Source organism: Pygocentrus nattereri, chromosome 29, assembly GCF_015220715.1.
Source record: "Pygocentrus nattereri isolate fPygNat1 chromosome 29, fPygNat1.pri, whole genome shotgun sequence".
In the NCBI taxonomy this organism is placed as follows: domain Eukaryota; kingdom Metazoa; phylum Chordata; class Actinopteri; order Characiformes; family Serrasalmidae; genus Pygocentrus; species Pygocentrus nattereri.
In genome coordinates this window covers 4818132-4836999 of record NC_051239.1, presented here as the reverse complement: position 1 = coordinate 4836999, position 18868 = coordinate 4818132, and the positions used below count along the sequence as shown (strand labels likewise).

General features: G+C 43.2%; 1 protein-coding gene across 1 annotated transcript in view; it reads right to left on the bottom strand.

The window, feature by feature from the left end:
• Positions 1-18868, bottom strand: part of slc15a4 (solute carrier family 15 member 4) — a 127798-nt gene that overhangs the window by 41517 nt on the left and 67413 nt on the right. Inside the window, exon 7 of the mRNA XM_017722594.2 lies at positions 15656-15814. Within this exon, the coding sequence (XP_017578083.1) occupies positions 15656-15814 (159 nt within the window). The remainder of the gene's footprint in view (positions 1-15655; positions 15815-18868) is intronic.

Genomic DNA, 18868 nt, shown 5'->3' with positions numbered 1-18868 from the left:
GCGTCAAAGACCGGTTTAAAAAATCCGAGGATGCAAACCAAAGAAGTGACCACGGCTGAACAACGCGCCCCTTTTGCGGTGAACTTGAACACATTCTGGGTGATGAGCCCAGCTGTCAACCACTGGAACTTCATTATCGCTCCTATGATGCTGGCGAAGATGAAACTCCAGGAGTGGCTGGTGTTCGCAGGTCGGTTTAGGAGCTGATCCGTTCAGACTGGTGCCACATACAGATCATGTGAACGGCCAGACAAAAGAACCTGATCTGGTGAGAAAATCGGATTTGACTTTTCCCTGCTGTGTAAATTAACTTCATAATATGATGCCGTTTCAGGGCCACTGTTGGAGAATCGAGAATAAAACTAATATTTTGAGAATAAAGTCGTAGAATTAGGGCATTAAAGTGGGTAATACCAGGAAAAGTCAAATGGGTCTGGGAAAGGAATGTAGCAGCTTCCTTGTGTTAAAATGAGGGAAGTTCATTAGTCATGTATTAGATTCACCCATAAAAAAACTCGGGTCTTTATCTTCTGGCACATCAGCACCAGCTTGTTATTAATACAAAAATGCTGAGAGTCGTGCAGGAAACGGAGCGCGTTTAGAATAAAGAGCCGGAGGAAACCGTCTGAACTGTTGAAAGAGAATCGCAGGCAGTGACCGTCTGCACGGCTATCGGTGGTTACAATCTGTGCCGTTCGAAGAGAGTGTGGAGACAATGAGAACGATAGAATGATCAATCCCAAAGGCGTCATCATCGTCGGTACAGCAACCGAGGCGTTACAGCAGCCCACCTACAATTAGCCCACTTTATCCTCTAAATATTGCAACTTTATTCTTGCAGCTTCATGACTTTCTTCTCAAAGTATTTCTCCTTTACTTGCAAAATCTTTTATTTTCTTTAAACTGTGGCCCTTAAACACCACCGTATAATAACTAATGGTCTTCTCACGTCTTTAAATGCAGAGAATTTCATCTACGCTTTCAGCCATGAATGACCACTGAACAGGCGGACAATGCAGAGGACGCGCAGCTCTTACAGACTAAGCCGCTAATGATGTGGATTTGGGTCTGAATGTGTGAGAAACTGCCGTGCTGTAACGGCACAGCTGAGGCTGTGAAGCTACAGCTTTGACAGTTTTATCACCACTTCCTTTCGCACATTTGATGCATCACTTTTTGTCAAAGTGACGTCCTGCTAGATCGCACAGTAAAACAGGTTGAAGATGTTCTACCACTACAAGGAGATCAAAAGGGGGTGGAAATGCAGAACTGCGCTACTACAATTATCAATTTGAGAGTAATAAACAGATTAACCTCTTCAACCCCTTGAGACCACCGGTGGCTCCAAAACACACTTGGTCATGTTCTTCATAACTGTCCTATTTCATGAGCTCCATTCAGAAGCTGGTTGTCGTGTGAGGCTGTAGCTCTTCTCTCCAGTCTAATAGACGGTGAAGTCATTTTAAACCCTTATAATAAAAGAAGCTGAACTTTGTTTTTCTACTGAAAGTCGACCCGTTTTTCCCCCAAATCTGGGCTCTAAACTATAAACAGACGGCGTCTCTTCAGTGATCTGCTCTGGAAACATTACTTTTAGAAAATAACACAAAGAGCGTCTGAGATTTGGGGCTTCCAGCAGTAAATTGTGAGCATGTAGTGATATGTGGAGATCATAAACACATTAATGTTAACTGTTAATCTGAGGGAACTTTTTAAAAAAATAATTCATTAAAATAAAAAAATTACATTTATTTCATGCAGTTACTAAATAATCTGCCTTATGACTCGGTCACGTAGACTCAAAACCAAAATACACCCCCTAGAATAAGGCCAGTGATGACAGGTAGCAAACTTTGGAGTACTATTATGTTACATGGGTAACTACTTATTACTACTTTTTTAACACTTATTACTCAATTTTATGTCTTTTCTTTCATCATTTCTTATTGTAAAATGTAACCGATGGGCTTTAGCGTCACATGGACCTATAAAAAACACCTGCGCGTTCGCTGGACTTCGACCAGGGCAGCAAAACGTGAGAAACCAATCGGATGAGCTGAGCTGCAGTGAACGTCAACGTGTAGAAAATGGCGAATACCTTAGCCCCCGGCACCGTTGCTTGCAGTGAGCTTTATTTCTTTACAAACTATTTTTTGGCACCTAAATAAGCCACTGGCGCCTGTTTTCTTCTAGGAGCCAGTGGCTCCTTAAGCTAATGTCTTTAGTCTGGACCCTGCATCTGGCACTGAGTCTGGTAGACAAATCTACTGTTAATAAACCCATGATGTTCATTAAAGGCTCCACTGTGCACAGCATAGCATTCCAATTGTGAAAATAAGCATCCAAGTAAGGCGCCTCTGTCTGCAGACACTAATAAATATCTTAGAAACAGTGGATAAGATGTGACTTCTGTCTTGGTGGTTAGCACAGTGGGGGTAAAAAACACAACATAATTATACAGCTGCAAAATCCACCAGAAATGGACCCTCCACAGCACAAACCAGCTGACCTTTCCACAGCATGGAGCGGCAGAATTCAAAGAGAAAGTGAGCGAGTCCAAATATTTCTCTTTGCATTATTCCTCCTTCTTGCTCTAATCACAGAGCCGGTTTTGTTGTTGAAAACATCTCCCTTTTCCATGCTTTTCAGAAACGTGTAACACCAGAATGAAGGACAGAAGCTCGGACGAGGTCAAATCAGTCATCTCACCCACAGAGTGTATAAGCATTTCATCCACAGGGGGCATGATGTACGTGCAGAAGCCAGATACCAGGCTTTATCTGTCTGATTTCCACCTCCTTGTTTCTACACTCATTGTCCATCTTATCAGCTCCACTTACTGTATAGGAGCACTTTGTAGTTCTACAATTACAGACTGTAGTCCATCTGTTTCTCTGATACTCTGTTACCCTGTTCTTCAGTGGCCAGGACCCCCATGGACCCTCACAGAGCAGGTACTGTTTGGTGGTGGAACATTCTCAGCACTGCAGTGACACTGACATGGTGGTGGTGTGTTAGTGTGTGTTAGACAGAAAACACATCCACCCAACAGCGTCCTGTGGGCACTGATGAAGGACTAGAGGATGACCAACACAAACTGTGCAGCAGCAGATGAGCTGTCGTCTCTGACTTTACATCTACAAGGTGGACCGACAAGGTAGGAGCGTCTAATAGAGTGGACAGTGAGTGGACACAGTGTTGTGTACCAGCACAACGCACACTAACACACCATCAGCACTTCAGTGTTACTGCAATGCTGAGAATGACCCACCACCCAAATAGTACCTGCTCTGTGGTCGTCCATGGGGGTCCTGACCACCAAAAATAAGAAAAAAATAGGGTGCAAAAAAATATAACCAAAAATCTACATTTTTCAGGAAAAGTTCCTGGAAAACTTCAGGATATTTTTTCTTCTCCTACAAAGTTATAGGACATATGACCAAGGCAGATAATCAGATCAGATCAGCTTTGGCCCAGGACAGGATGAATGGGGCAGCAGGCTCTATTAGAAAGGATTTATTCAAACAGAATAGGGGCACAGAGGAACACTCCTTCAGACATTTGTCGCATTTTGCTGGCATGCGACTGCAGACTTTCCCCTGAGCTTGGTTTGCAGGTTTTATTTTAAGGTTCCTCCGCGCTATCGGCTGTTATTTGCATTTCACGAGAGGGCTCGGAGAGCGTGCAGGCCGCGGATGAGAGACGGAGACGAGAGAGAAAGTTTGGGGCTGACTTTGAAAGTGTGCTATCACACCCACACACAAACATGAAAAACCAAACTCAAGACTCAAATCTGCACTCGTAGCTATCTTGGTCACATTAACTCAAAGCTGACTGAAACAGCTGAGGGGCTTTTTACTCCGCACTAAGAGGCTGACATTGGACTGCTGATAAGTTTTATATTTAACTAACAGTTTATCTGTACAGTCTGCTAGTAATAAAAAGCCATGAAGGCCGTTCTTCTATACAGTATGTGCTTCATAAACATGCTACTAAACTAAATGGGCCTCATTCATCAAATGTTCTTAAGGAGAAATTTCGGTAACACTTTCTATGAATGTCACGTTTGTAAGCATCTATAAACACATTTATAACATGTTATAATGCATTCATAAGGCATTATAAAAAACACTATCCATCCATCCATCCATCCATTTTCTAAGCCGCTTCTCCCTCATTAATTACACTTTATTTAGGCCTATTGGATTTCCAATATTTTATTTCTCACTGCTGGTGCTGTTAGGGCTGCTTTTTTGGGGCTTCAGTCCTGAATATTCAAGCAGTCCAACCTAGAATTATTGCTACAATGTGCTTTTCTTACCCAGCGTACCATTTTAAATGTTACATCACAGCAAAAGAAGTACCCATCAGCCCCTCCCCTGAGCCCCGTCTCACATCACACTGAGCGTGAATTACAGTGCAGTGATGCTGATTTCTGCTGCCGTTCTATTGGATATGCAGTGTTGAGTCAGTGCCAGGCTAACGGTGGTGCACATTAACAGTGGTGAACATTGACTTTCCCACATTGGGTGAAACTGATGTTGCTCTAGTTTAAACTCTGAGATTTGAAGCCTGTAATGAGCTTTTTTGTGTTTTAGTGTTTCAATAAATCCTTCAGTAAATTCTTCAACTTGAAGCCTCGGTCTTAACCCTGGAGGAGGCTTTAGTCCAGCACGCTTCACTTTACTGAAAGGGGACAAATACACCTTATGAGCTCTTATAATTTGTTATGAACAGTACTGCATAATGCATTATGTTAACAATTCATAATGCATAACGCAAGGCTTTAACATGTAATGCATTTTTATAAATATTTAACAGTATTTAAACTCCTACGTAGGGCACAATGTAGGGAGTAGGGAGCTGTTTGAGATTCAGCCCCAGCGAAATAAGATTTGGTGACCAAAAAGTACTTATAAAATGAAAGTTTCTGCATTAAACAGCTGCGTTATCACATGTTCATTGTTATACAACAAATAGTCAAAAATTCATGAAATGACCACAATTTATAGCGATGGGCAACTGAGCATTCTCTGCATTCAGCGGTCCGTGGTTGCCTGGCAAGAATACCAAACTCTAAAGGAGCAGCATTTCTTGGTGGAATACTTATGTTGATTAATATTAATAATAACTTGCACAAACTTATGTTCTTAACTAGAACCAGGCTGGTCAGCTAAAAAAGCCAACAGCCTAAACAGCTCCATCATTAATCTCACAGGCTTGAATTAAAGCACTGACGGTGTGATTTACTGTAAAACGGCAGTTTAAAAGTCTAAAAACGTCCCAAATGGTTCCTTTTTCCCTAAACAGTGTTCTAGCTATGAAAATCTAGAAATTCTAGCTTCTACAGACAAACAGTGCATCATTTATGGAGTGTGGATGTGTCCTGTTTCTTAGCTGTATTTTGCTCTGTTGGGCTGCAGGAGCCAGTATTTAATCTCCTACAGTGCACTACGTAGGGAGCAGGGACCAATAGAAGAGGTCCAAAAAGGAAAAAAAAAAATTAACAGACAATGAAAGGTTAAAAAAAATATATATTTTTTTGGAGATACAAGGTTTTCTTCGCACGGGGACAGGACACCTTTTTCAATCAGCATACTTGATTACCACCCTGCTGGTCTTGCTGAACTCACTCCACAATTATGGTGAACAAAAAGGCAGAACTACCACATTTCCAACAGTGGCTGTTTCACCAGACGTGCCTGAACAACATTTTCTTTCCAAAACATCTTCATCTCTTTCCTTCCTGCAGTTCCGGCTGATTTCCAGCCTCGGCTATTTTACGCGCTCGCGAGTTCAATCACAAAAATGGGTTATATGTTAGAAACAGAGCAAAAACATGAACTGGTTCCTCCTTTTCAGAGCTTAATGCTTTGATGGTGTTCTCTCACACCTGCTCTTCCATTTCCCATAATCATGCACCTCCTGCCGATCCGGCCCTCAGATCTGCCTTAATGGCTCGATGGCACTTTACACATTTGTAGAGGAAGCTTCACTTGTCCGCAGTGCTTTAGCTTCTGAAGAAGCCTCTCTGCCCTCTATGTCCACTCCTAACTGTCGGAAATATAATCATCCGTCCACCAGCAAGGGGGCTTCGGACATCACTGCAAGGGTTCTTTATTACCGATGTCTATTTTCCGGTCGCATCACTTCATTACAGAGTAAATTGCACGGTTAGCTATGCAATAAATGCATTTTATATTCGATTTATATCCTGGATGGACGGGTTTGATGCCAAAAATGGCGAAGTGATGCTTATATCAATGAGTTATGAGTCTGAAATATAGACATCATACAGCGTATTCATAACCATTTCATGTAACAGCTTTCTGTGAGAGAGCTTTCAGAAGCATTAACTTCTGAAGATGTCTGGTTCCATTCACCACCACTGTGAACAGTTCTGTGAAGAACGTGAAAAATGATTAAAAACATGTTCAGCGGTCCAGCGGATTTTCAAATGCACATTATCTCAGGCTCTGTTCACACAGCAGGTAAAAGAGGCCCAAAAAAAATGCCCAAAAAGGGGCAGTCGTGGGCTGGAGGTTAGAGATCTGGCCCTGTGACCGGAAGGTTGCCGGTTCGATCCCCAGGGTCGACAGTCCGTGACTGAGGTGTCCTTGAGCAAGACACCTAACCCCCAACTGCTCCCCGGGCGCCGTGGATAGGGCTGCCCACCGCTCCGGGCAAGTGTGCTCACTGCCCCCTAGTGTGTGTGTTCACTAGTGTGTATGTGGTGTTTCACTTCACGGATGGGTTAAATGCGGAGGTGGAATTTCCCCGGTTGTGGGATCAAAAAAGTACTTTTTTTTAAAAATCAGATCTTTTACTTCATGTGTGACACAGATGTGGATCTGTGTGTCTGTGTGAACAGATAAACACACTGAATCTGACATTCATTACCGATCTGAGACACTTTCATATTTCATACTGAAATCCGATCTGTATCCGATACGTGGCAATGTGACTCCGTCTGATCAGCCAGATCAGAATTCATGAAACTTTTACGTCAATCCAACTCGATCCAAAATTAAGAGACTCATCTAAAATCCTCCAGGTTTGAAACGATTTATAAAGAAATGTGGCCATAGGAGAACAAGGCTGCAGCGTCAAAGAACAGTTAACAATTTCAAGAATCCAAAGACACGAACCAAAGAAGTTCCCTTTTATGTTGAGCTCGAACACGTTCTGGGTGATGAGCCCAGCTGTCAGTCAATGAAGCTTCATGATGGCTCCTGTGAAGCTGGTGAAGAGAAGGCTGATCCTCTGGGAGTGACTGGTATCTGTTGGCAGTCGTGATTGTTTACATCTAGATGAGCCGTGCGAAGCTCTTTTGTTTTGCACATGTGAGTCACTTCAGGAGCTGCTCTGTTCAGACTGATGCAGCACACTGATCATGTTTAAAATATATTGTGAACAGCCATTTAAAAATCTGATTTGGGCCACGTTTACCTGCTGTATGAAAGCAGCTTTATTGTCTTCTATTATGCATTATTAGCCCCAGCTTGTGCTGACAGAACAATATGAGTGTCTGTGGTGAAGGACAGTCTGTTCTCTTGATGGTCATTGTTGGAAAGATGTTGGGCGGTTACTTCCAGTCACACAAGAGCAGACTCCTCTCTTTGAATAGGGAGAAAAACTCAAAATCAAAGGCCAAATTGCTGTTTTAAAGTGCTTTAAATCACAGCAAAGTCTGAAAAAATGTCATAAATACCTTGCAGCCTTTGGCTCGACCCACAAAAACACACATGCCCCATTTACGGCTTTACCAGAATAAGCTGACTGGTTCTTTTATATGAAGGGTGGGACATAAACAGACATGTTAACCAGCCTCCTCTCCTTTATAACTTCTCTAAGGTGTCGATGGATCAAGACCGAGATGTTAAACCAGACAGCTTATACCCTCATTTCAATGCAGAGTGAACTAGCTAAGGTGGTCCATGCCTTATAAGGCAGCCTAAGAGAATATCTGAGAGCTGGGAGAATAAAAAATTGAACATCCGTATGCTTTTGTATTTGTCTTAATACCTTTTTAAGCTTTTTTTTTTTTTTTGGAAAGCTTTCAGAAATCCTGTCCCTGCTGCATGGTCCAGAAAGAACGACCTTCATTTAGTTTCATAAAAACTTGTGCGAAAGGAGACAAAGTTAAGGGGTCAGAATGCTGCAGAATCATGTAAAACACGGAGAGCGCTCTGCACTGCTATTTCAGAGTGTACACAGGGCACGGAGACAGAGCTGGGACTAAACGGGCTTTTATTTCTCTGTGTGAGCTGAATGGAGGGGCATTACAGCAGGGCAGGAGTGTGTATGCGTTAGGAAAAAGAACATTATAGCAGGACCTTGGAGGAGATGCTTAGAACAGACATGCAAACCAAACAGTGTCTCACCGCTGAACAAGACACATCCACAATCCACACACAGACAGAAGCACGGCATTTTCTTTTGCTTTGTATTCAAACACAATGTGGAGCTGTGAAAAACAGGCTACTGCATTGGATGGATGAGGAGACAGTGGCCAGACACAGAGTGGCCAGACACAGAGTGGCCAGGCACAGAGTGGCCAGAGACAATGACTAGACAGAGTGACCAGAGACAGTGGCCAGAGACAGTGGCCAGAGACAGTGGCCAGAGACAGTGGCCAGAGACAGTGATCAGACATAGCGGCCAGAGACAGTGGCCAGAGACAGTGGCCAGACACCATGGGAGAGATAGTGGCCAGAGACAGTGACAAGAGACAGTGGCAAGAGACAGAGTGACATGGTGATCAGACACAGTGGCCAGAGACAGAGTGACCAGACACCATGGGAGAGATAGTGGCCAGAGACAGTGACAAGAGACAGTGGCAAGAGACAGTGACAAGAGATAGTGGCCAGAGACAGTGACAAGAGACAGTGGCCAGAGACAGTAACAAGAGATAGTGGCCAGAGACAGTAACAAGAGATAGTGGCCAGAGACAGTGACAAGAGACAGTGACAAGAGACAGTGGCAAGAGACAGTGGCAAGAGATAGTGGCCAGAGACAGTGACAAGAGACAGTGGCAAGAGACAGTAACAAGAGATAGTGGCCAGAGACAGTGACAAGAGACAGTGGCAAGAGACAGTAACAAGAGATAGTGGCCAGAGACAGTGACAAGAGACAGTGGCAAGAGACAGTACCAAGAGATAGTGGCCAGAGACAGTAACAAGAGATAGTGGCCAGAGACAGTAACAAGAGATAGTGGCCAGAGACAGTAACAAGAGATAGTGGCAAGAGACAGTGACAAGAGACAGTGGCCAGAGACGGTGGCCAGAGATAGTGACAAGAGACAGTGACAAGAGACAGTGGCCAGAGACGGTGGCCAGAGACGGTGACAAGAGACAGTGACAAAAGACCGTGACAAGAGATAGTGGCCAGAGACAGTGACAAGAGACAGTGACAAGAGACAGTGACAAAAGACCGTGACAAGAGATAGTGGCCAGAGACAGTGACAAGAGACAGTGACAAGAGACAGTGACAAGAGACAGTGGCCAGAGACAGTGACAAGAGACAGTGACAAGAGACAGTGACAAGAGATAGTGGCCAGAGATAGTGGCCAGAGACAGTGACAAGAGATAGTGGCCAGAGATAGTGGCCAGAGATAGTGACAAAAGACCGTGACAAGAGATAGTGACAAGAGATAGTGACAAGAGATAGTGGCCAGAGACAGTGACAAGAGATAGTGACGAGATAGTGACAAGAGACAGTGACAAGAGATAGTGGCCAGAGACAGTGACAAGAGACAGTGGCAAGAGACAGAGTGACATGGTGATCAGACACAGTGGCCAGAGACAGAGTGACCAGACACCATGGGAGAGATAGTGGCCAGAGACAGTGACAAGAGACAGTGGCAAGAGACAGTGACAAGAGATAGTGGCCAGAGACAGTGACAAGAGACAGTGGCCAGAGACAGTAACAAGAGATAGTGGCCAGAGACAGTAACAAGAGATAGTGGCCAGAGACAGTGACAAGAGACAGTGACAAGAGACAGTGGCAAGAGACAGTGGCAAGAGATAGTGGCCAGAGACAGTGACAAGAGACAGTGGCAAGAGACAGTAACAAGAGATAGTGGCCAGAGACAGTGACAAGAGACAGTGGCAAGAGACAGTAACAAGAGATAGTGGCCAGAGACAGTGACAAGAGACAGTGGCAAGAGACAGTACCAAGAGATAGTGGCCAGAGACAGTAACAAGAGATAGTGGCCAGAGACAGTAACAAGAGATAGTGGCCAGAGACAGTAACAAGAGATAGTGGCAAGAGACAGTGACAAGAGACAGTGGCCAGAGACGGTGGCCAGAGATAGTGACAAGAGACAGTGACAAGAGACAGTGGCCAGAGACGGTGGCCAGAGACGGTGACAAGAGACAGTGACAAAAGACCGTGACAAGAGATAGTGGCCAGAGACAGTGACAAGAGACAGTGACAAGAGACAGTGACAAAAGACCGTGACAAGAGATAGTGGCCAGAGACAGTGACAAGAGACAGTGACAAGAGACAGTGACAAGAGACAGTGGCCAGAGACAGTGACAAGAGACAGTGACAAGAGACAGTGACAAGAGATAGTGGCCAGAGATAGTGGCCAGAGATAGTGGCCAGAGACAGTGACAAGAGATAGTGGCCAGAGATAGTGGCCAGAGATAGTGACAAAAGACCGTGACAAGAGATAGTGACAAGAGATAGTGACAAGAGATAGTGGCCAGAGACAGTGACAAGAGATAGTGACGAGATAGTGACAAGAGACAGTGACAAGAGATAGTGGCCAGAGATAGTGACAAAAGACCGTGACAAGAGACAGTGACAAGAGACAGTGACAAGAGATAGTGGCCAGAGATAGTGACAAAAGACCGTGACAAGAGATAGTGACAAGAGACAGTGACAAGAGATAGTGGCCAGAGACAGTGACAAGAGACAGTGACAAGAGACAGTGACAAGAGACAGTGACAAGCGATAGTGGCCAGAGACAGTGACAAGAGATAGTGGCCAGAGACAGTGACAAGAGATAGTGGCCAGAGACAGTGACAAGAGATAGTGGCCAGAGATAGTGGCCAGAGATAGTGACAAAAGACCGTGACAAGAGATAGTGACAAGAGATAGTGACAAGAGATAGTGGCCAGAGATAGTGGCCAGAGATAGTGACAAAAGACCGTGACAAGAGATAGTGACAAGAGATAGTGACAAGAGATAGTGACAAGAGATAGTGGCCAGAGATAGTGACAAGAGATAGTGACAAGAGATAGTGACAAGAGATAGTGGCCAGAGATAGTGACAAGAGATAGTGACAAGAGATAGTGACAAGAGATAGTGGCCAGAGATAGTGACAAGAGATAGTGACAAGAGATAGTGACAAGAGATAGTGGCCAGAGATAGTGGCCAGAGATAGTGACAAAAGACCGTGACAAGAGATAGTGACAAGAGATAGTGACAAGAGATAGTGGCCAGAGACAGTGACAAGAGACAGTGACAAGAGATAGTGGCCAGAGACAGTGACAAGACATAGTGGCCAGAGACAGTGACAAGACATAGTGGCCAGAGACAGTGACAAGAGACAGTGACAAGAGATAGTGACAAGAGACAGTGGCAAGAGATAGTGACAAGAGACAGTGGCAAGAGATAGTGACAAGAGACAGTGACAAGAGATAGTGACAAGAGATAGTGACAAGAGATAGTGACAAGAGATAGTGACAGTGGCCAGAGACAGTGATAAGAGATAGTGACAGTGGCCAGAGACAGAGACAGATCTAACTGTCACTATCATAATAAACTCAGACCCAGATTATAGATTCATAGCAGATACATGTCTCAACATTTACACTGAGAATGGCAGCAAAACAAAGTCTGTGAGAGAAACAGACGCTAATAATGTTTTCACCTCAGTTTCACTCTTAAAAAATCACGAACACTGTGAATGATTAAAGGGTTCCCCTGCATCATTAACCGTTTTTTCAGACTGATGGATGTGTATATGGTTTGTGCCGTATATGGGCTTATAGTGAACCTTTTTGAAAAGGGTTCTATATAGCAACAAAAAGGGTTCTGCTATTGTTAGGATCTCAAGCCTGTAACAATAGAAGCATGTGTGTAGCTGAAACCTTGCTGAGTCCCTTCTACTGACCAATGCTTTTCTATGGAGATTACACAAGCAGTGTATGCGCACAACTGAACATCAATAGCAACAATGGGTGACCTTAAAGTAGCTGCATTCACATGTTAGCAGGGCTTTCTAGATACTTTTGGATAGATAGTGTCAGCAATATCAACCAATATCATTTTAAACAATACAATTATTGAACATATAATACAATATAATTGCCTCAGCAAATGGATCAAACCAGACGGCTGAAAACGTCTTTTGATAATGAGACTGATTTCTAAACAAAGACCAACTACTTGGATTATGACTACATGCACAAAAAATGTGTGTAACAAGGCAAATGAGCACCGCTGGATGTTCATCCAAGAAACAACTAGAGCCAAAAGATTCATCAATTTTATAGCAACATGACAATTTGAAAAAGAGCAATTTTCAAATCGCAAGAGCTGCTGTAGTTATGGCCAGTATCAACAACATTAGTGGGGTAAATTTAACCAAACAACTTTGAGCTTGTGAACTGTCTGCACATAAGTTAGACCATCAGAAGCAACCAAACACCTGCGCTGTGACATCACAACCACAAATACTTGGCAGTAAATGGCAGTGTTTAAGGCTCAAGTCAGAAATGAAGGATATTCTGGACTTCTTGGCCAAAATTCTGAAAAATAGGCCTGGATATTTATTTGTAAATATTCCCAATTTGAAATGCAGTCAATGTAAAATGCAGCCAATATTAGTCCAAAAAATTCCAATTAGATATTTTCATCAAATAAATGTTGCATTTATTATATTACATATGAGTGGGTTAATGTGACGATGCCTCTAGTAAAAAGCACTAGATAATACAGCATTAAGCCATGAGAGGCCATGTGTTACAGCTGTTTTATAATGGCAAGGGTGAGTAAAACTCCCTTCCCTGAGGTTCCCTTCAAACGGCTCCCTGCTCCCTACATTGTGCACTACGTAGGAGTTTAAATACTGGATCCTGCAGCCCAACAGAGCAAAAGCTAAGAAACAGTCATTTGGGACTTGATAAATGATGCACTATTTGGCTGTAGATGAATTTCAAAAGTTTCATAGCTAGAAAACTATTTACGGAATACAGAGCCGTTTGGGATTCAGCCTGGGTTTGACATCTAAAACACGAACATTTAAAGTGTGTAAGACTGAGCGGTTTAGGCTGTTGGCTCTTTTAGCCTGTTAGCTAGCTGACCAGCCTGGTTCTAGTTCAGAACATAAGTTGTCAGCCCCTCAGTTTAAACAGAACCAGGTTCTTACTTGATCAAAAATACTCAGTGGTCCATGTGAGCAGCATCACAGTCAACGATTATTCCAATAACAGCACAAGGGTTTTTTCGTGCTGTGGTGCAGTGATACACAATTCACTTGTTGTGAGGCGGTCATAGGTCTGCATATATCATGGATTTTACAAAAGCCTCGATGCAGATTTTAGGGCCAGTATTATCCATTTTAGAAATAAACTTTGACTTGACTTAATCAGTCAGGTTCTAGTCTTTTAAAAGTGCTGAATATTTAACCAGACTTTCAACTGTTCTGTCTTTCTTTATTCTTACAAATGTACGCTTCACACGAACTCTTCACGTCTTTCGAGAGAACCGTAGTAAATCCCTGTTTATCTGGTGGTTGACATGGAAGCCAAGTATCGAACGTTGATACACATATTCACACAGATCCACACATTCAAGCTAAAACGTGCCTCCAGGTAATCGTTACGCTTTCCTTTCGCTCTGCTCTGGCTGTGGATGTTTTCTAATGGCCCTCCTCACAGCAGAACTGCAATAATGTCCAGGCTCCCATCGATCAGCTCTGATTGATACAGCCTCGACTCCTTACAATGCAGTTTGAACAATCGCTGGGACAGAGCTCGCGCCGCTCCACTCCAGCGGAGGGGACTTTTCCGCAGGACGCTCATTGATTAGCAAAGTCATTAGGGCAGATGAATGAGCCGATGGGTGGGGAAAAAAAAGAAAAAGAAAACTGCACAGTTCACTGCAGGAGGAAGGTGAAGAACTGAGACGAACAGATACTCCTACATATGCAGTGAAGTCCAAGGCCCAGTCCTAAGTTACCCCTCTTCCCTACCACTTAGCCCTACCCCTCCGTTTTGCAAATTCACATGGGGGGGAGGGTGTCCCGATTGTTGCTGAGATGGAGGGGGTAGGCCAAAGTTGTAGGCACGAGGGGTAAATGGCCATCAAAACTGTTGCATCACTTAAGGTGGAAATTTCAACTACAGAACGGATAGAGGAAACTGTAAGGTTTAAATCTGGGGCTTTCAAAAATGCACTGAATGAATCGTATAAATGGCTCTTTTCCTTTCTTGAACTTACGGTTCAGCTTGTCTGGTCAAGGTTCTGCTGGTGCTTTCAGCAACTCCAACAGCAGATATTAGAGAGTATGGAGAGGGCCAGGATTGTACTGATACAAAAGGCCCAGCTGGACAGCATGGAAAATTGATTTTTCACTGCGGAGCTGCAAAGCCTTACGTCCTATAGTCTCTGTTTTCTGTCTAATCACTGAAGTCACAGACCTGAGGAAGGTGCCTAACCCAGAAATTCACAATTTCAGCCCCCATGACCAGTTTAAAGGCGCATTGTCTATGATTTGTGCCATGAAGAACTTGATGATTACCTAATTTCGGACACTGCATTACACAATATTACCTATAAAACAACGGACTAAAGTATGTCATGTAGCTAAAAAATAGCAGAAGTCTTCATTCTGACAGACTGTAATACACCACAGGAAGTGTAGGGGGCGATATGGCTTCTGTCCTATGTCTTATTAACTGCATTTACTGATTTCTTTTAGTTGTTTCAACTCAAAACACCAAACACTGTGAAAAATGACTGCAGTAACTGATTAGATGACTGTAAAATTTGGCCTACTTTGTGTGATGGTGATGGCAAAGTGAGCAGAATGAAAGAATTATAATAAATGAGTCAATCAAATAAAAGTTAATAAGAAAACTGATTTTGGAAATAATCACATAAAACACTGTATAAGTTACTAGTGTAAAAATAATGTTAATTTAAGGTATTTTAGACTCTTCTATTACTGTTAAGCTTTATCACCTGTCCAAAGAAAAAGCACTCTGAGCTGCCACAGGCCAAAGTTTTTATTATTATATTCATGGTTGTTGTTTTTTATTCAATATGTCTAGTATTTTGGGAAGAAAATCAGCTATTAAATACTAAATAAAACTGGATTTAAACAGTGGATTTACAATATTTGGGTCACTTTATCTTCCGTTAGATCTGTCTGGCATTTCGGAACTATGAGTCTTCTGGATATTCATTTTATTTGAACCATGTTCCACAGATTTCTTAAACATCTTAGAATCATCTGCTGCTCTGTTCATTATTATTTATACATTTCCAAGTCAAGCTGAACTGGACTGGCATTTTATAATTATTTTATAAATCCATCTGCAACCAAATTAGCTTTACATGATCAAATCATTAATATAATATTACTCAAAGCATCAACCATGCTTTTAGACAGCTCTGAAAGCACTCAAAAGCTTGGTACCTGCAATGCTGGCGAATATTTCACTGATGCCGATGAGGACGTACTGAGGAACCTGCCACCATATGGCCAGATCAGCGGCGTAATACGTCACTCCCCCCAGAACCTGACTGATCGGCCCCAGAGAGTGAACTATGTCCAACCGCTTCGTCTCTAGAATACCTGAGAGAGAGAGAGAGAGAGAGAGAGAGAGAGAGAGAGAGAGAGCGAGAGAGAGCGAGAGAGAGCGAGAGAGAGCGAGAGAGAGAGAGTGAATTTGAGGATTGACAGAAAATATTTTCTTTGCTGTTCATTTTATCTGCTTTTATGGTATTGCTGGTGTTTTTAAGCACTGGCCACTTTATCAGAAACCCCTCTCCCGTAGCTCCACCTTGATGGTGTACAGTTAAACACTGTAGTTCATCTGTTGATGCACAGCAGACAAACACACAGACAGACCCAGTGGGGACTGAGTCGCTGCCCTTCTGCCTTCAAACTATTCACACACACAATATACACACATACAATACACACACACACAATATACACACATACAATACACACACACACAATATACACACATACAATATACACACATACAATACACACACACACAATATACACACATACAATGTACACACACACACACACACACACACACAATTTACACACATACAATACACACACACACAATATACACACATACAATACACACACATACAATACACACACATACAATATACACACACACACACACAATATACACACATACAATGTACACACATACAATACACACACACACACAATATACACACATACAATACACACACACAATATAGACACATACAATGTACACACATACAATACACACACACACACAATATACACACATACAATACACACACACACAATATAGACACATACAATGTACACACATACAATACACACACACACACACACACACACACACACAATATACACACAATATATACACACACACATTTTTCATTGTGCAATATGTTCCTAAGTGCAATACAGATCTTATGCAACTCTTATTTGATTATTATTCTTATTTTCCTGTAAATATTCTAGAGATTTAGCTTTAATTTTTATTATTTATAATGTTTATACTGTTTCCTGTTCCTATTACTGAGTGCCTTACTCCTGTTACTCTGCTGCTGCTGTAATACTGTGAATTTCCCCGCTGTGGGACTAATAAAGGATTATCTTATCTGATCTAACAACCACCTGGAAGAGCTGGTCGACCCCAAAACTGCCCCCATCAGATAAACAGCACTGAAAGCTTCCATCTCTGAGAGACCTGAATCAAGCTGCTCCAGATCTGAAAACATCCACAGGGGTTTCTGTCCATCCTTCCACTGTGAGAAGACCACTCAGCGCTGTGGGTCTGAAAGGACGTGTAGCTGATCTAGAAGAACCTCACTGAGAAATGGAGACGGACACATCAAACAAAGAAGCTGAACGATGGACTGACCGCCCCAGAGTCCAGACCTCAGCACCACTCAATGGGTTTGATTACCTCAGAAAATCATCAACCAGCTTCTCAGACTGAGCTTTGGAGGCGTGTCTGCAGATTCTTTGAGGAGCTGAAAGTGAGGCCCAGTCCCAGGTCACCCCTCGCCCCTACCACTTCGGTATAGTGTCCTGAGTGTTGTTTAGATGAAGGGGTGGGGAAAACGTTAGGGCATCATGGCCCTCCAGAGTGTTAAGACGAAAAAAAGCAAGATGGCTGTGCGAGCGACCAAAGAAAGAGACCAAATGTTCTCCATTAAAAATCACGTTAACCACTGTATTCTCTTCATTTAATGTCATTTTAATATATTATGGTCATTTTCTTCATGAGAAGCAGAGGAAATCATTATTGGTAGGGGATGTCTCGGTAGCTAGCTAGCTAAATTTCCCGTTCCACCTTAAATGGCCATCAAAACTGCTGCTCCGTTTAAGGTGGAACGGGAAAATTCGAACAAGAATCTGGTGAATTTCTGACTTCAGCTTCATATCACTGAAGAATTAGGGGGGGTGATAAGAAATAACTGCCCCCCTCTTTGAAGGCGCATGATGCCCTGAATGTGACTAAAGCCCAGCAGTGAGGAGCTAAACTTTCCCCTCCTCTGCTGTCACTGCAGACGGGCCAGGTCGCCCACAGAGCAGCACTGGTAGCTGATAATGAAGTGATGCTCTTTATTTGAGGGTCCCATCTCAGAGGGAAGATTTCAACCCCTACTCCTTATAACATTCTAAGGGGCAAGGAGACCCTTAATAAGAAATGGAATTTGGGCCCAAGTCTCCTGAAAACAATGCTGTAATAAAGTTAAAGGAGCTGAAACATCAGACATTATATTTAGCTGTTGATGCTTCTGTGTAAAAGATTTTAAGCTTTTTTTTTGACACTAAAATGAGTCACTAAAAAACAAAGGGTGGTCTCTGACTTCAGCACAGTACTGTAGCTTCCCCAGGCATTAAACTCTTCAGCTGTCTGGTTCCCATCACCACCACTGTGAACCATTCTGACTCATTTCACACCAAACCACTTTGTTTACATCTTTTCCTCTTTATGAATGAGTTCTAGCAGTCTGCTGCTGTAAACAGTGTGTGAGTGTGTGTATGTGTGTGCATCAGTCTGAGGTGCTTCACACACTTTCATCCGCTCCCCCGACATCACACCATCATCACACTCTCTGATCACTCTGATTCAGCCTCCTCCCGCCAGCCAACACTTACATACACAAACACAGAGCTCCTCCACTTCTGAGAGATGCTGGACCCAGATTAGAGCAGCCGACCCGAGGAAAACGCACTCGCGCCTCAGTGGGAGCACAACTAGCCGCAGGCTGAGACTCGCTGCGGAGGACGGGAGCCGCGTTTGTGTGTGCGTCTGCTTTCCAGCTTTGCTTGGCTTGACAGAGACCAGCAGGTGTGTCCAGGTGCGTGTGATCCAAAGAGCTGTGCTGGCTCAGGTCTACAGCTCAGTTAGGCGTCCATCTGCTGGAACAGACAGTCCAGAAACGCCGGCAGTGGCTTGTGGAAGAGTGGCTATAGGACTGAAGCAATAGTTCAGCAAAAGTAATCAAACCTGTACCAAACTGTCGATCAGCCAAGACACATTTGGGGTCTCAAGTCTGGGTAACAGCTTGTCTTCACAATGGCATAACCCTATAGAGCTATTCATAAATGCTGATTTCGATGGGCGTCACTTGCTGTAAAGGTTTGCCAGTT